The sequence below is a fragment of the Ruditapes philippinarum genome, unplaced genomic scaffold (genome assembly GCF_026571515.1).
Source record: "Ruditapes philippinarum isolate M1 unplaced genomic scaffold, ASM2657151v2 ctg100_1_1_1_1, whole genome shotgun sequence".
In the NCBI taxonomy this organism is placed as follows: Eukaryota; Metazoa; Mollusca; class Bivalvia; order Venerida; family Veneridae; genus Ruditapes; species Ruditapes philippinarum.
In genome coordinates, this window is record NW_026860686.1 from 295,203 (window position 1) to 314,137 (window position 18,935).

Below are 18,935 nucleotides of genomic sequence, written 5' to 3' on the forward strand. Positions count from 1 at the left end.
ATTTGAAATTGCTATATATAAGATTATCTTGCAGCCTTTCAGCAAAGACTTAACTTCACTTATGATGACAATATGAAGAGCTTGCTATCTGTTTAAAATAAAGCTACACTCACAAATCAGATGTGGTGAGATAGTCCGAACTGAAGTCAGTAAATTGTAGAAATATTCATATCATCTCCACATGTATAATGATATCATCGGTGGAAAAGCGACATACAAGACCGTACATATTTCAGGGGAAATATAACACGATATCTAGGTTTTTAACAGTTTCAGATATAGCATTTTCCACTGTATCTGTGATGTAAAACGGCAGTTGACTTATTTTGTATCTTAAATAACAATGGTCGGTGTCTATTATACCTATTTCATGTTGTTCATTTTACAAAAGTTTTGTAATATCAAAGATTAATGACATGTCTGATCTCAAACTTTATCAAAGTTGTATCCATATAGTCCCGAATGACAAACAATACAAAATATGTTGTAAATATGGTTTATACGTTGTATGAGTACACACATATATGAATGCACTCGTTAACGTCATATTTGTTGTTGTTGTCGTTAAATTTGGAACACAAGCAACACCAATCTAGTGAGGAAAACAATACGGAAATATTTTCATTTTCGAACTTTAGAATAATGACAATTACACTGATAATATAAAAAAAATCAAAGAATGTGTTGTAGTATAGTCGCCATGCGATGAAATCAATGAAGCATTACCTTCAGCAATGTAATACTTGGAACACTCAGTCAGGATTTGATAGTTTCCTTACCGATCGTGCATTTCAAAATAAGTATATAGTTGTTGATATTTAACGGTAACTTGTTTAAAGATGACCACACGTTAACACTATAACAATACATCTCTTTTTCAGAAGTGCTTAAAACTACTAATGTCAATTGGTTTCAAAACAGGTCTCAGTAAAAATCAAGTCCAGCAACTTAAGCACATTGTTCACTTAATTTGAAATCATTTGTTACGGTCACTCTGGGGTCATTTAGATATTTCAGTGTTAACATTGCCTAGGTTATTTAACCCATTATTGACAGATTTATATACTCCATTCATTAGAAATTTAGCATCCAAGTTTTTTACCATCTTGTTAGTACTCGTATATCAAGATCACTGCATCATCTCATAGTTATCACTTTCATTCATTAAATTTGAATCATCTGCAGACATGAAGAATAACTATTGTTAGTCATGTGGAAAGCGTTGATATATTTGAAAAACGTCTATTGATGATATTGCGCAAAATGGTATTCTCCAGATAAAACACCGAAAAACATTATCATTTGAAAAACCATGTAACTGTATCAGTTCCACATTTCACAGGAAAGCTCTTCCGTACATCAGCTAGGAAAAGTCTTCAACTCAAATTCTTACTGAAGAAAGCAAACGGGTCGGTTGCCTTTGTATATTCTCCGGAACATACTTTCGTATGTATGTTGTGCAAATTGAATGCAATCATAACATTGACAAGTTTAAATCTATGGTGCGCAACTGTGAGGAGTAAGTGGTTCCAGTGTTAAACAGTCCTAGGCAGTAGTAGTCTGTGTTTACTTTAATTAGCCTATAGCTGAGGTGATGGTCATGACGTAATATTCAGGAGAGGGGCCGAGTTGTCTGTGATGGGCATAGCAACAAGACCATGGTTAATCTTAAAGAAAACCTATACGTCTGAGTTCATGTCGGTGGAGATTAATGGAGTGCAGCATCTTGGTTACACTAGACGTCTGACCATGTAGTCTAACTGGAGTTTGCCGTGCTGCCTCCAATTCATGTAATTGAAAATGTATTTAAAAGTAAAATATTATGAAGTGAACAAAAAGTAATTTAAACAGTACAAACGGCACCTAAAATCTTTGTAAATTATTGAAAAGAGGTCTTTAAAAAGAAATAGCCCTTCCTGCGTTAGTCCCTCAATTTGGTGACAAATATTGCAAAAACAGCCATTAATCGCATGTAACATACAAATTATTATTTGGACCTTGAATCTTTTTCCTTTTGTTAAAATCCTAGTACATTTTCTCATGTTTGATTTTTGTGTCGCCTCTACGGAGTAGTGGTCACTTCTCCGTCGTCTGTCTGTATGTCTGTCTGTCCGTCACAAAACTTGTCCGGACTACTCCTCATAAACTACTGGTGCAATTTCATCCAAACTTTACAGGAATGATCAGTACCAAGTCTTGTTGTGCATATTGTCAGCATTTTCCGGTTCAATGATTTTTGTCAGAGTTATGGCCCTTTAATATTTTTTATTTTTAAAGTTTGTCCGGACCACAGGTAAACGTTGCGTGGCCATGACTTACACTATACCCCCGTTCCCCCTCTACAACCCAAAACCCTAAAAAAAAATTATGAAAAAAAAAAAAATTTTATGACTAATATTAGTCATAAAATTTTTTTTTTTTCATAATTTTTTTTTAGGGTTTTGGGTTGTAGAGGGGGAACGGGGGTATAGTGTAAGTCATGGCCATGCAACGTTTACCTGTGGTCCGGACTACTTCTCTTATACCACTAATGCAATTTCAATGAAACTTTACAGGATTGATCTGTAGCTCAAGTCCTTGCGCATATTGCACGGGTTTTCCGGTTGAATGATTTTTGGCCGAGTTATGGCCCTTTGATTCTGTGTGTTGCCAGATACACAAAAGCTTGTCCGCACTACTCCTAATAAACTACTGGTGCAATTTTATCCAAACTTTACAGGAATGATCAGTACCAAGTCTAGTTGTGCACTGTCCGTCTGTCTGACCGTCTGTCACAAAACTTGTCCCTACATGAAATTGGCCATCATGAGGCGACACATGTGATCACTGATCGCTCTTGTCTTGAAATACTGTGGCTCTTCTGGAGACAATACTTGCACTTATTTATTTCGTTTTTCTCTCTTTATCTCTCTCTTGACAATTCCGGCTACTGTAAAAAGTCTTATTTAAGATATAGTTCGCGTTCTTGCTTGTCTGTACCTATACTGTGCTAGCAGGGCACCCTTGAAAAAAGATGTTACCTGTGATTTTAATTATTATTATAGCGGAAAGGGAACGAAAGTCTCTGAGAAATCGAAAGTAAAGTAGGTTTTCTTTATGAATTTTACATAATATTTTGCATTTACCATTTATTGTCGTGTATCTATTTAAGATGATATTTATTGAATACATGAAATACATCTGGTGTAAACATAATCAAACCACCGATCCATTAAACTTACACAACATGTCAGGCTGGTAGGCAAGGAAACAGGTGATATTGTGTGGCTTATTTTGGAGTTACGGTTAGGCTGGGACTTAAGTCCCTGGTAATAGTAAATTTATAAATAAGAAATATATTGTAGATTAAACATATTATTCAATGCCTTATATTTGTACGTATATATCCTTTCATTTATAGATTTGATTCCTGTCCATCGCTGATATGTTTTCAGCAAAGAATGACCTGGGCATGTACTAAAATAGAGGGCACCGATATTGAAGGGTCTCTCTTATCTTGAAATGCACCCTTTTACAAATATTTACCCGGGCCGTAAACAAATCGACAACGGAAGTGTACGGATTTTATCTCTATCTGTGCGTACTTGAAACTGAAAACCAGGAAGTAAAAGTAGAAAATGTGAGCTTTTTTAAAAACCAAGTTGCTGAAATGGACACACAATTATCTTATTTTCTATTTGGAATAATACATGACATGTTATAGAAGTGAGTACTTTAAAAGGTTATGGAAATTTAAAACGAAAGTAGACGTAAACCTATGGCTATGTTTAAACATGTTTCTTATCACAGAAAGTGAAAGTATGTTTCAAAACTATTTATCTGTTGATTGAAGATTTGTCAATGAAATAAACTAATAACTGTCGTTTAGATATATAATGACATCAAAATGTCGAGCTGGAACCGTTATGTTATTAGTTCAAATATTGAAACATTAGACGTACATGTATGTTTACGTTATGTTTACAATTGTAGATGTTTATACCACTAGGTACCTTAGAAGTTCATCTCACAAGATTAATATCAGAGTGGTTAATCAAACTATACTGTACAGTATAGTTATCAGGGTGGTGAATCACACTAGCTATCATAGTGGTTCATCACACCAGTAGTCAAACTAGTTCATCACATTAGTTATTGTAGTGATTCATCACACTAGTTATTTGAGGAGTTTCTCACTTAATATCATAGTTCACTGTTGTTTATCACACCAGTTATCAGAGTGGTTCATCACACTAGTTGTAAAAGTACTTTATCCACTATATATATCAAAGTGGGTCATCACACTAAATGTCAGAGTGATTCATCGCACATTCATTATCAGAGTGGTGAATCACACTAGATTATCAGAATGGTTAATCACCCTAGTTATCAGAGTGGTTAATCACACTAGTTATCAGAGTGGTTAATCACACTAGATTATCAGAGTGTCTCATCACACAAATTATTAGAGTGGTTCATCACACTAGATTATCAGAGTGGTTCATCACACACATTATCAGAGTGGTTCATCACACTAGTTATCAATGTGGTTTATCACACTAGTTATCAGAGTGGTTTATCACACTAGTTATCAGAGTGGTTTATCACACACATTATCAGAGTGGTTCATCACACTAGTTATCAGAGTGGTTTATCACACTAGTTATCAGAGTGGTTTATCACACTAGTTATTAGAATGGTTAATAACACTAGTTATCAAAGTGATTCATCACACTAGTTCATCACACACATTATCAGAGTGATTCATCACACACATTATCAGAGTGGTTCATCACACTAGTTATCAATGTGGTTTATCACACTTTTAAATATCAAAGTGGTAAATCACACTAGTTATCAGAGTGGTTAATCACACTAGTTATCAGAATGGTTCATCATACACATTATCAGAGTGGTTAATCACTTAAATTGTACAATTAGCTATAAAAAAATAGACTTAGTACATACCACTAGTTATAAGTAGGGGAAAAAACACTAATAATACATACCACTAGTTATCAAAAGAGTTCATACCTATGTGATACAATAGTGCTTCATTATGCTGGTTATAAATTAGTTCATAGGATTGTGAATACCACTTAGTGTAATCAGAGTGAGTTTATACTATTAGTTTAGATAAATTTTGATTAATGTTTAATTTAATCTTTAAATACAGATTTTTAGGGGAATTTGATAATAATGTTGATATGATGGACTGGAACGAGAGATCATTTCTAGACTTTTAATCAGTTACATTTTGTTTCAAAATCAAAAATCTTATCAAGATTTGATTTTTTGTCCAGTTTTCAAAAGAAAAATATCTCACCACTTTCAGTGCTAAAATTGTAATACCCTGTGATATTATCACAGTCTGACATGTAGAGTATGACATGATCTGATAAGTTAAATTCTTTATACCATTTTTTTTTTAATTTTGCAAAAATCAATTTTTTACATTTTTGTGGGTTGGGGACTTGCCTTTTTTGAAAGTATAGGGAAGAGTTTTTTTCAAAAAATAAAAATGAATTTTTGTTTCCCATAGCAAAACATAATACATAACAATGAGAAAATCCTTTTTACTTTAAATTTTATCAAACTTTTACTGGAAACCCCCTTTAAAAAAGGGAAACAAAGCTAAGTTTAAATAAATTAAAAGGGGTTGTTTTAAAAGTATCCAGTGTTTTTAAGCTCTTTTCCCACTATGTTTCCCCCAATTTTAGAACAATTTTTTCCCCAAAAAAAAATTTAAAAAAAGAAAAACCCCAAAAAAATGAAATTTTTTTGGGATTTAAACGAGGAAAGCAGTAGAAAATTTAACAGGGGATTTTGGTTTTCATTTTTTTAAGAATTTAAATTTATTATCAAAATTGTTTCAAAACTTGTTGATTTTGAACTGTTCCCCCCAAATTGCCATTAACAATGTATTTTTCCCACCTGATAGACCCACTATCGCTAGTGTCAATATACATGTATGTTCTTGCTAACAAAAAAGCAACAGAATTGTATTTAAAAATAAAATATACACAATAAATTGACAATTCATATTTTAACTAAATTGGTATTCACAGCTTGACTTCTCAATAGAATAAATATTGGATTTTAAATAGACCATGGTTTTTGTATTTACACTGATATAATTTTTTTTTTTAAATTAAAAAAAAGTATATGAATGAAAAATAATTATGTTAGATTATAATGAAAATGATTTTCACTTATGAAAAATCTTACAGAAATAAATAATGGGGTTACTTGTGCAATAAATTTTCAAGTTCAGGCAAAAATCAATCTTATAATTTAACAAATGGTAACTTGAAAATAATGTTTTCAGATCTGATTACCTAGCGATCGAGTTTTTAGAACATGGGGTTTAAATTTTATTTTTTTTTTGTATAAATACGAAAAATTTTTTATTGTAACCCATGCACAAATTTTAAAAAAGGAAATTTTTTCTAAAAAAAAAAATTTTAATTTTTTTATTTTTAGTTTTAAGAAATTTAAAGAAAAGTAAATTTGGACATAAAAGTTTTAAAATTTTGGGGTAATTTTTTAAAATAATAAAACCTTTAAAAAAATTAAAATTTAAACGGGATTTAAAAGAAAGACCAAGGGAAACATGCTAAACTAGTAAAGGGGGTGGAGACCCAAAATATAAATTAAAATACTTGGTGTTTTTAATTTTTTTTCCCCTTTGCATCCCGACAACACAAAAAAAACCCTGTTTCCTTTTGTAAAAATGTTTAAAAAAATTTTGGGAAAAAAATAACCAATGAAGGGGCATCTTTAAAAATAAAATTTCTATTTTTTATCCCTTTTTCTGCGCACAAAAAGTAAACCCCCCCAAATAAATGAAACGCTCTGGGGTGCGGGCCCTCATCCGGGGACTCTAGTTTATGCACTGGTATTTCATGTATAAATAACTCGAAAACCCTCTTCAACAAAAGGTCCCCAACTATGAAAACAAATTTTAAAAACAAATTTGGGGAAAAAAGGAAATGGTTTATAAACTTCCCAATCTAAAGATTATCAAAATCCCCACCGTGCCTTTTATGGGAAACCCCGAATCAATTTTTGTAAATTGTAAAATCATTTTAATTTGACTTTTTCGGGGGCTCTAAAAATTTAACTCATGTTCCAATAATTGAGATTTACAGTATTTTTGGGCCTTTCAAAGGGGGAAATGAAAAAAAAATTGTAGTTTTTTTTATTTAGATGGAGAAGCTTGGCTCATAATGCTTTAGAATAAAATATTGTTTTTCTTTCTTTAAAAAGGGCAAACATGAGTTTAATATAAATGTTTAGTGGTTTGATAGCATGTTGAATTCTTACTTATTATAAAATAATACAAAAGAAAATAAGGCTGAATGTTAAATTTTTTGTTACAGAAGTAGCAGAATGTAAACTATGAAGTATACTAAATCACTATAACTGTACTAATTACCAAAAAATTACCAAGCAAAACACATTTCATGTAAATGGCTAATGACTATATTTTTGGGATCTGCAACATTTCTTGGTTAAAATGTATTAAATGCATTTAATTATAAAAAAATCTAAATAATTTCAATATTGTAAATTAATTTAATTTTAAATTCTTAACTGAATAATTTTACAACTCAAGTATAAACATGTCACATTGGTCAAAAGAAAATATAATCACCTTTAGATTTTAATACTTTATGGCTTGATTAAGGAAGCTTATCAATCTCCTAGTCTGTTTATCTAACAAGCCATACATGATTATCATATGGAATTTATTGCTAATATAGCATATAGCAGATATACTATGACAAAGTTCTCTCCATTAATTATATGGTTGGTTTTCATATTTGAATAGAAGTCTTTTTTTTGAATTCTGGACTAGTAACATCAATTAAGTGAAATTATTTTCTTACAACTTAAAAACTTAACAATAGAAATTCAGCTTAAAAATAAAGATGAAATAACATCAGCACTGGACTATTGTGTTTTATAATATACAATCATTTACAATGAGGATACTGGATGTCACTGGAACTCATACACCAGTATCCCAGCCACCAACAGAGGGTTTCCTTATGGGGCACTTATTATGCCAGCATGCCAAATTCCCCGCACAACCCTAAAGTGAAGACCTTGCCGTTGACCCTGGGCTATAAATCTATAACAGAAAGCTTTTGTCAGAGAAAAGATTAAAAGAATTTCTAGGGCATTAGAAAATACTGTTAGCCATACTAGTAATAAATGTGTTAAACATGTCAATCATTTAAATGTGAAAATATCTTTGTAGACTAAGTGTTTAGGAGTAAAACTCATTTGATAATTAAGATAAGTATTAACAAAACAATTCACTTATAATAAAAAAATTAAATCATTATAAAATATTGTATTAAGACAATTATTCATGTCAAGTTCAGGCCGGAAATTGATTATTGTTGAAGAGGGGTGTTATGTTAGTGTCCTCAATAAATCAGTAATAAAGTTGACCCACTTGATATTGTAAGATGTATTATTTCAAATTGATATCAATGAGTAGCCTTTAGTAGGAGTGGCAAAATTTTTGGAAAATATATTTTTAGTAACATTGACCTTGATTGAGGAACAATCTTTAATAGTAGTAAAGCAGTTTACACATGTTTAAAAAAAAAGGGAAGAAATGTGTTGAGTTTTAAATTTTGATTTAAACTGTGCTTCAGTTATTCCCAATATTTAAAAAAATGACTGTTTTTATTATAAATGAATGTGTAATCAACATCAAGGCATTTAAAATATTTATTATTTTGATTTAATTCTAAACCTTCTGTTGAATATTTCAGGAAAGACTGGATGACTGTACCATGTAGTTTTAGAAAAGTTACCATGGAAATGAACACAATATACCGTTTTCCAGTGAGGTACATACTGTGTTCCAGTGAGGTATATACCATGTTCCAGTGAGGTACATACCGTGTTCCAGTGAGGTTCATACTGTGTTCCGGTGGGGTATATACCGTGTTCCAGTGGGGTATATACAGTATTCAAAAGGGGGTTAAACCGTTTTCCAGTGAGGTGAATTTCCATGTTCCCTTGGGTATTTACTGTTTCCATTTGGACAGCCCGTAAGGGAAGGTTTAAGGGGCCCTGAGGGAAAATACCGGTTTTTTGAGGGGGACAAACCTTTTAAATTGTGAACTGGTTTTTAAAAAAGGGTTGATTACTGCTGTGGTAAGGCAAAATTAGATTTGCTAAATATTAAATTCCCTATCAGAGTAAGATGAAAGAAAACATTGGAAACCCAAATTTCAAAGAAAAAAAAATAAAATTAAAATCGTGTTTAACTGATTAAAAGGGGACCCCTTTTTGAAATTTTTTGGGGGGAAGTTGTGACAGAAAATTTAACAACTCACAAAACTTTAAAAACAATTTCAATCAAAAATTTATGGAAATTGAAAAATTTCAGAGATGAAAAAAATTTTTGAAATATTAAGGGGAATTAAAAAAGGGACGGTAAAAAGTTCTAGTTTAGGGAGGAAAAATGGGAAACTGGCTAGGTACCTGTTGAAATGAAAGTTCAGGGTAAAAAAGAGGAATAAATTTTCTATTTACAAAAAGCTTGCCAATACCCGGGTTTATGGGGGACACAGGGAGGGAAGGGGGACCCCTATTTTATTAGCAGTAGAAAGGTTACACAGATAAACCCATCTTTTTTAAACATGGATTTGGGTCTCAGCAATAGTAAAAAAAGGGAAAATTTTTCAGTTTTTTATTTAAAACAAAACTTGCAATTTTTTTAACCCAAAAAATAAGGGGTTTTTAATAAAACCCTCATTTAAAAAAAATTTTTAAAAGTATAGTTGTACTTTTACTACACATGTATTGTATTGTACATGCATTGTATTGTATTGTTTTGTATTGTATTGATTGGAGCCATCTCTAAGAAATAACCATTTTGGTGTATCCCAACCCAAAACTTTTTATTACATGTAACTGACTTTTTGAAATAGTTTATAAAAATCATATCTCAATAGTAAAATAGTAAAAAATAGTTAAAACGAAATAGTAGCCCATGCTTTTTGTACAAACTTTTATTTAGAAAAGAAATTTTTTTTTTTGGACGAAGGAAGTGAGAGAGAAAATAAAGACTTAAACTTTTCGTGTACATTGATATGTTTAAAGTGCAATGAGATAAGAAAACTTCAACTGAAGTACATGTACTTGTAATCATGCTAGTTGATTTTAAGTTTGATGAAAAACTTTGTTTGATTTATAGGGTATTGTATTTCAACAGGTTCTCAGTTTAACATTTTTATCAAAAATTAAAGAATTTCTGCTTTGTATGTTTTATGTAACAATATATTGGGTCTCTTAACAACCTGAAAGGAAATGAGCCGCATCACGACAAAACCAACATAGTGCGTTTGCGACCAGCATGGATCCAGACCAGCCTGCGCATCCGGGCAGTCTGATCAGGATCCATGCTGTTCGCTATCAGTTAACTCTAACTTTGTATTAGGGTTTGGTAAGGGAACAGAAAATCCTGATCGACTGCGCGGATGCGCGGATTGGTTTGGAAATCGCATGCTGGGCACAACCCATTAGTTGGTTTTGTCATGGCACGGCTCAAATGGCTATAATGTAGCGCTTACTGCTACTAATTGTAAACAGTCATAATTGAATACATTATAAACAAAAAGCCTTAATTAACACACATTTAGTGGGGTTTGATTTCAACAACTGGGATTGTTTTTTATCAGGGAATTTAAATTTTTATAGAAAACTGGGGGAAAACTTTTAACCCGTAATTAAAAATGAAAGTAATTTAACCCCAAAAAAGAAAAAAAGAAAATTTGTACAGTTTATTTTTTTGAGCAAAAACTGAAAAATTTTTGGTTTAAAAATTTTAAAATTGGGGCCCCGCATTAGTTTTTTTTTTAAAAAGGGTAACATCCACATTTTCTATTAAGGGCCCCTTGGGTTCCCGCTTTTTTTATCTTATTAAACTGATAAAAAAAAATTATATGACATTTTTTTAATTTAAACCCAAAAAAGCCAAACCCCAAATTGACCCAAGAATAAAAATTTGGGGTTTGGGGGTTTGGGGGGGAGGGGGTCCCCAACTTTGGACAAAAAACCCCCCCGGGGTTTTTTTAAAAATTTGTTTCCCCAAAAATGCCCCTTACTTAAAACACAAAAATTTAATAATTTTGGAGGGAAAAATTTCAGAAATTTTTAAAAAAAAATTTTTTTAAAGTTACAGTTAGTAAATAACAAATACGGTTTCCCGGTTTTGGGAAAAACATAAAATTAAAAAAATTTATTGGTTGTGTTTTTTTCATAAAAGGAAATTTTGGGGGTGGGGGTGTTGTCAGGGAAAGGGGATGTTTGGGTTTTTAATTAAATTTTTAACAAATTGGGGGGGTTTTTAAATATAAAAATTTTGTGGGGGTTTTGGGGAAAATAGTGAGGGTAATGTGGTTTGTTGGGGGAAAAATAGTGAGGGAAAATTGGTTTTTGGGTTGGGGGAATATAGTGAGGAAAATTGGGGTTTTTGTTGGGGGGAAATTTGTAAGAGTGTAAAGTGGGGTTTTTGGGTTTTTGTAAATTATTTGGGGTATATAGTAAGGAGTGGTAGTGTGGCTGTGTTGGGTAATATTAGTAAGAGTGTATGTGGCTGTGTTGGGTAATATAGTAAGAGTGTAATATGTGGCTGTGTTGGGGTAATATAGTAAGAGTGTATGTGGCTGTGTTGGGGTAATATAGTAAGAGTGTATGTGGCTGTGTTGGGGTAATATAGTAAGGAGTGTATGTGGCCTGTGTTGGGTAATATAGTGAGAGTACATGTGGCTGTGTTGGGGTAATATAGTAAAGAGTGCATGTGGCTGTGTTGGGGTAATAATAGTAGAGTGTATGTGGCTGTGTGTTGGGGTAAATATAGTGAGAAGTATAATGTGGCTGTGTTGGGGTAATATAGTAAGAGTGTATGTGGGCTGTGTTGGGGTAATATAGTAAGAGTGTATGTGGCTGTGTTGGGGTAATATAGTAAGAGTGTATGTGGCTGTGTTGGGGTAAATATAGTGAGAGTAATATGTGGGCTGTGTTGGGGTAATGATAGTGAGAGTATAATGTGGCTGTGTTGGGGTAATATAGTAAGAGTATATGTGGCTGTGTTGGGGTAATATAGTAAGAGTGTATGTGGCTGTGTTGGGGTAATATAGTAAGAGTGTATGGTGGCTGTGGTTTGGGGTAATATAGTAAGAGTGTATGTGGCTGTGTTGGGGTAATATAGTGAGAGTGTATGTGGCTGTGTTGGGGGTAATATAGTGAGAGTATATGTGGCTGTGTTGGGGTAATATAGTAAGAGTAATATGTGGCTGTGTTGGGGTAATATAGTAAGAGTGTATGTGGCTGTGTTGGGGTAATATAGTAAAGAGTGTATGTGGGTTGTGTTGGGGTAATAAATATAGTAAGAGTGGTATATGTGGCTTGTGTTGGGGTAATATAGTGAGAGTATATGTGGCTGTGTTGGGGTAATATAGTTAAGAGTTGTATGTGGCTGTGTTTGGGGTAATATAGTAAAGAGTGTATGTGGGGTTGGGGTTTTTGGGAAAAAATAGTAAGAGTGTCGGCCCGTTTTGGGGGGAATAAGAAGGTGTAGGGCGGTTGGGTTTTAAAATAAGGGAAAAGGAAAGTGGCGTGTTGGGGGAAAAGGGAATAATTGGGGGTTGGGGGAAATAGAAAAGTGTAAGGGGGTGGTATTAAGGGTTTGTACTAATGTTTCCCGGTTTTTTTAAATAGTAAGGTAATGTGAAATTTATGTTGTATGTGGATTGTGCTCTTTGATTGTCTATTCTGCTATATTTTATTTATTCCCATTTACCAAAAGGCATGAATTGCAAAAGATACAGTATCACATAGCTTCCTGTTTTTAGATATATAAAGTTATCATTGAACAATTAAATTATCTTGTTTACAATATATATATCGTTATATTTGTAAGATAAAGATCATGTTTAGTGATAATATGTCTGATAATTTTATCAAAATGAAGATAATTCAGAAAACTGTATTCTCAATTTATGAAAATAACAAGTAAGCTAGTCATGTAATATCCTTTTGGTATAACATTGACCCCATTTCTTGCCACTAGACCCATATTGTATAGATGTTGCTTTTGGTCTAACTGTGACCCTGTTTTTTTGTCATTTGACTGATATACATGTTGCTTTGAAACTTGAAAGTTTTTGATATTTGATCATTACCAATATTTCAGTTTCTAGTCATGAGTATATATAACTCTCACCTAGCATTTAACAAATGCTTGCAACTTTTTCAGCTTCAAGAGCTTCCATAAAAGTTCTTATATCATTTTACTGTTTAACTGAACACATTAAGTATGGTTTTGCAGCTGAGAATACTTATTTTTATCATCTCCACTTGTCAGCAAAAGTATATAACTATTGTCATTGACTGACAAAATAATGCCAAATGTTTTAGAGACCTGTTGCTCGTTCTTTAACAAGTACACTGTATTGAGAATAGTGAAGCACCATGGCAGGGAGCTGTAGAGTTGGGTGCAGTTTGTTGGCTCATTTGTTAAACATTGCAACTGCTATACATAGTTTTTATCTGATTATAAAGTTGTACTGGTATGTGTGTTGTGTAATTGAGTTTTGTGTCAATGTTTTGTTAAACTGCCAGTATTCTAGACATTAATGTCTTTAATTAAGGGCTGCCAGTGTTCTTTAATATTAAGATGCCAGTATTGTATTGTGTATAGTAATGACATAATCTGTTCAAATATAACATTCTAATTGATAAATGATATATAGGACAGACAGGAACAAAGGACCTAGCAAATCTTTGTTCTTTATTTATGTTTCATTCATCACATTGTAAAGAAATCACTTCCTCTCATGATATACTCACAGAAAGTTTATTATGACACAATTTTCTTCACATGTCATGTAGTTTCCTTTTTGACAGTTTAGTAAATAATGGTGTTTATGATTTATTTATATTGTGGAATGTAAACTTCCTGATTAATTTGTCATCTGCTTGATTAAAGCATAATTGGTTGAGTTTAAATAAGATACTTGTTGTTTACTTTATGTATGTTTACTTTACATAAAAACAAATTACTATCATTGTAATGGTTTTGTTTTTGTTTTTTAATGATAAGTTTTAGATAATTTTCTATATTTTAATGTAACATGTATAATAATTAACGAATTTGAAAATTCTAAATGGACCTAAAGTCCATTGTTTGTACCCTAAAATATGATAACAGGAAGACACCACATCCTTGCAATTTAGGGTATTTTAAGTTGTGTGACCATCCTGATCTCACCACCAGTGACACTTATAAGATAAAAAAATTGCAAATTGGAAATAATATATTCTGGTGCCACAGGACGAGAAATCTGTGCAGGACTTGAACCCAGGACCATCAGAATACTGTTACTCTGCTTTACTGACTGAGCTAGCCGGCCGCTTTACAAGTTTTCTTCTTTAAATGGTGAACAGTTCTGAATCATGACACTGGAATTATAAGTGTAAAGCTGTCATTGATTCAATAAAGAGTACATTGATAATACATTGATATCTGATATTAAACAAATATGGGCAATACACCAATATATCCAGATTTACTTTGACATATTCTGTTCATACAATTATATAATATGTGTGTGTTTATAAATGCCTATTGCACATTGTTGTTTTTTCTTACTTTTTCTTATTTCACTGCTATGAAATGTGTAACAACAGCATAATTTTGCCTGGGCACCTCAGCTTCCATTTATGTTTTGGAATTTTCATAAATTCTAGATAATTTGTTTATAAGTACAAATCATTGTTTCTGACATATCTGTAGACAGAAAAATATTGATGATACAAGTTTATCACGGCCCAAGTACATGTAAAGTGTGGTATTTCAGATGTCTTTTCTAAATTAAAGTAAATTCCCATGATTCTAGTAGATTCTAATACATCATTTGTTTACATTTAACTGTAGCAGAATTTTATATGGATTATACCTAAAATACACTTTATCTGATCAGAACTATTTGAGCTGCCCCATGACAAAACCAACATGGTGCGTTTACGACCAGCATGGATCCAGACCAGCCTGCGCATCTGATCAGGATCCATGCTGTTCGCTTTCAGTTTCTCTACTTGTAATAGAGTTGGTAAGCGAACAGCATGGATCCTGATCAGACTGCGCGGATGCGCAGCCTGGTCTGGATCCATGCTGGTCGCAAACCCAGTATGTTGGTTTTGTTGTGACGCGGCTCATTTGATATTTACAGGAAAACCCTATTCAGATAGCCTGTCAGAACAATCAGGTTGGTGTGCTGGATTTATTACTACAAAGAGATGTGCCAATTCTGCCGGGTAATATGAAAGCATGGGAGGAAGAATCACCGATCTACATAGCATCAAAATATGGTCATGTTGACATTATTCAAAAGCTGGTCGAAAAAGATCCAAGTGAGTTGTCTCCCTTTAATATTTTATTTCAATCAGATGTAAACATAGTGATAAGAAATTATGGTAGTAGTTTTTTTTAGTTTAATAATATTTTATTGCTCTTTGAATACAATTTATAACATTATTTCCACAAAACAACATTTTTAACAAAGGGCAAAAGGGTTGAACAACAAGTTCTAGCAACATTAGTAACTGTCCTTCCCTTAAGCATTATAAGATATAGAAACGAAAACATGTTTAAACACTATACACATGAGCAATTACAAAATATTAAGGCGGAAACAAAGTAGCGAATAGAATTCGACATCAAATTTAAGAGAAAAACAAAACAAAAAAAAAACATTTGCTTATTAATTTTTTAAATAAAAAAAAAAATAGTAGTAATTTTCCTGCACTTGCAGTATGTGATGGTTTGTATGGCTGTCAAAATATGTCATTTATAAGGGGAATTAGAAGAATTAATATTGGAACAACGATTGTTATTTTTACATGTACTTATTTCTTATTATTTAAATCTATGTGTATTTTTTATATATTTTTGAACCTCATGAAATAAAAAGAGTTTTCATCGATTGATAAATTTTCTTTTCCATAAAGGAGAGTACTTGTACTTAATGGATGAAAAGGGCGAGTGGAAGTGAAAAGTTGGAGTCTTTGAACACCAAAAAGTTTACAGTTAAAAAAGAAATGTTCAGCATCCTCCTCGATATGGCAAAACTCACAAACAGGGGAGTTTGCTAAGTGATTTCTATACAGATCATCATTCAAATTACTACATCTATTTCTTAAACGTGCATGGTAAACAGATGTTAACCTTTCTCCAATTAAATAATATTTAGGGACAAGTGTGGGTTTGAATTTATCCTTGAGTTTTAGTTTTGAACACATTTAAAGAAGTCGAGTCACGTATCTCATTATCAAGACTATTCCATGCCGAAATTGCTGAGGGTATAATGATCTAGAAAATATTTCTGTTCGTCGTGCTATTGTTACGTAATTATCGTTATTTCTAAGGTTATATTGGCTACTTTCTGATACAAAATTTGGGAACAAAGTGTCCAGATAACTTGGAAGCTCCCCATTTTTAGCTTTATACATTATTGATAATTTTTGCATTAAACGACGATCTGCTAAAGAGACCCAACCTATTTCATGCAGAAGTCTTTCTATAGACACTGAGCGAGTCAAACCAGTTACTAAGCGCGCAGCTTCGTATTGCATTTTTTCATTTTTTTCTTTTTCATATAAGGTACAACTATCCCAAATAACACTAGCATATTCTAATAAAGGCCTCATATAGGAAATATAAATTTGATTTAATGTTGTTCTATTTAATTTGAACTTTAATAAACGCATAGAACCTAATATTTTGGACGCCGAGTTAGTTATATTATTAATATGTTCATGCCAGGTTCCATCATCACTTAAGGTTAACCCCAAATGCCTGTGGTGTTGAGTGTAATTAAGTTGAACATTGTTAAAGTACAAAAAAGGTCTTTCATTTCTAATAAGAGAACAAAATAATACTTCTGTCTTATTAGGATTAAAGGTTACAAGCCATTGGTCTGCCCATTCAGTAATAGTTTTAAGATCAATATTTAGAGTCATTTCTATATATTTAGAATCATCGCTTGTTACCGATAAAGAACTATCATCTGCAAAAAGACGAGTCAAACTAAGTAAGTTTTCAGCAATGTCATTAACATAAATCAAAAAAAGAAGAGGACCAAGCACAGATCCTTGAGGGACACCAGCATTTATGAATTTTGTGTCAGAAAAAGAAGAACCAACAAAAACGCTTTGGTTCCTCGACTTAAGATAGCTAGCAATCCAAGTATTCAAATTATTTGTAATGCCGTACTGATGCAGTTTAAACAGTAGACCTTTATGCCAAACACGGTCAAATGCTTTAGAGATATCACAGAACACTATACAAGTTGATTTCTTTTCATCAAAAGCTTTACATATTTGATGATAAATGTCAATTAATTGATATACAGTAGAATGCCCTGGAATAAACCCGGATTGATATTTGTAAATAAGATTGTTCATATGTAAATGGTTGTAAATATATTTGAATATAATTCTTTCCATAACTTTTCCTATGCAACTTATTAAAGAAATTGGTCTGTAATTAGAACAAAGATCGTGCTCCCCTTTTTTAAATAATGGCATAACATTTGCGTTTTTCCAACATGTGGGATATGTATTTTCTTGAAGGGAACGATTAAAAAGTGTACATAGATATATGAACACTGTATTATATACTAGTCACAAATTGTAAGGGAGTTCAGAATAAATATACATATAGAATTGAGAGGCCAACACTTTAGTGCAGTTATAGGGTTTAGGGTGAGGAAAAAACTACAGACTGTCTCGGTCCTGAACCAGTAACCCTAAAATCTATTGTCCAGCAGCTCTACTGATTGAACTAACCATGTGTTTCCTTAAATTAATAAACTGTAACTTTATATGATGCCAGAGCTCACACAGATATGGTTTATAACAGTAAGAGGCACTAAGGAAATTATTGATAAAATTTATTCTTCTTTAAAATTTGAGTTATATTACTCTATTACTCTGTGTGTTTATTAACTTAAGGGTGTATTTAAAATTGAATTAACTGAAGTTGAAGTAATTTTATAGCTTTTATAGGGAAAGAAATTAAAACAAAACTAATGTATTTTTTCTTCCCATTTATACAAGGAAGTTCCTCTTAGGTGAATAAGGGGTGAATCTTGTTATGAGAGAAGATATGGGTATTATTTATTAACGTATTTTTGCCTGATAGAATTCACATATATATATATATATATATATATTTTTTTTTTGGGGGGGGGGGGGGGGGGGGTCGGTTTTGCTAACACAGAAGAGGTCATATGGTGACTTTTCAGGTTTACTGGTGAAGGAAGACCTCAGGTACCCGTCTGTATGCATTATTTCAGGCACAAGCAGGCACTTTAGGTGTTCCGTAAGCTAGCTAGATAGCTTTTTTCTTAATAAATATTTTTTAGGAAAGGTTAACTTTATATGTACATGCGTCAACTGGGAAGTGCCTGTAACTAAGCAGTTTCATAATTGAGGAAGTTTAAATATGTAATTGGCAATATAATTGGCATTAACAACCTTTTGTGTTTTTTGATAAACACATTTTCTTTTTGAAATTCTCTTTCACAGTAAGATTGCATATCAAAATTCAGGTTTTTCTTCTTATCCAAGAAATCAAGCTGTTTGAGCTGTTTGAACATAGATAGGTTGCTAGGATAGTTATCTTTTGTTACTAGAGTTGTGCAAAATTGTTTTGTACAAAACTTGAGTTTATCAAAAAAAAACCTGTACATTTTAGCATATTAATTATTTTTCTTTATAGCCCATTTTAGCTTTTACATAACATACATTATATAGTCAACATCACTTATTTCTTGTCATAATTAATCTCAAGGTTATAGCTTATATTCATGCAACTGGTGTTTATATTTTTTATACATGAAGTTGTACTGTATTTTTCATAA

The 18,935-nt window shown here is 32.2% G+C and overlaps 1 protein-coding gene across 1 annotated transcript in view; it reads left to right on the forward strand.

Annotated features, from left to right (window-relative positions):
• The first annotated feature begins 15,220 nt into the window (after positions 1-15,220).
• The window catches only part of LOC132713076 (leucine-rich repeat serine/threonine-protein kinase 1-like), a 36,409-nt gene continuing 32,694 nt past the window's right edge, over positions 15,221-18,935 (forward strand). Inside the window, exon 1 of the mRNA XM_060695538.1 lies at positions 15,221-15,423. Within this exon, the coding sequence (XP_060551521.1) occupies positions 15,333-15,423 (91 nt within the window). The 5' untranslated portion in view covers positions 15,221-15,332. The remainder of the gene's footprint in view (positions 15,424-18,935) is intronic.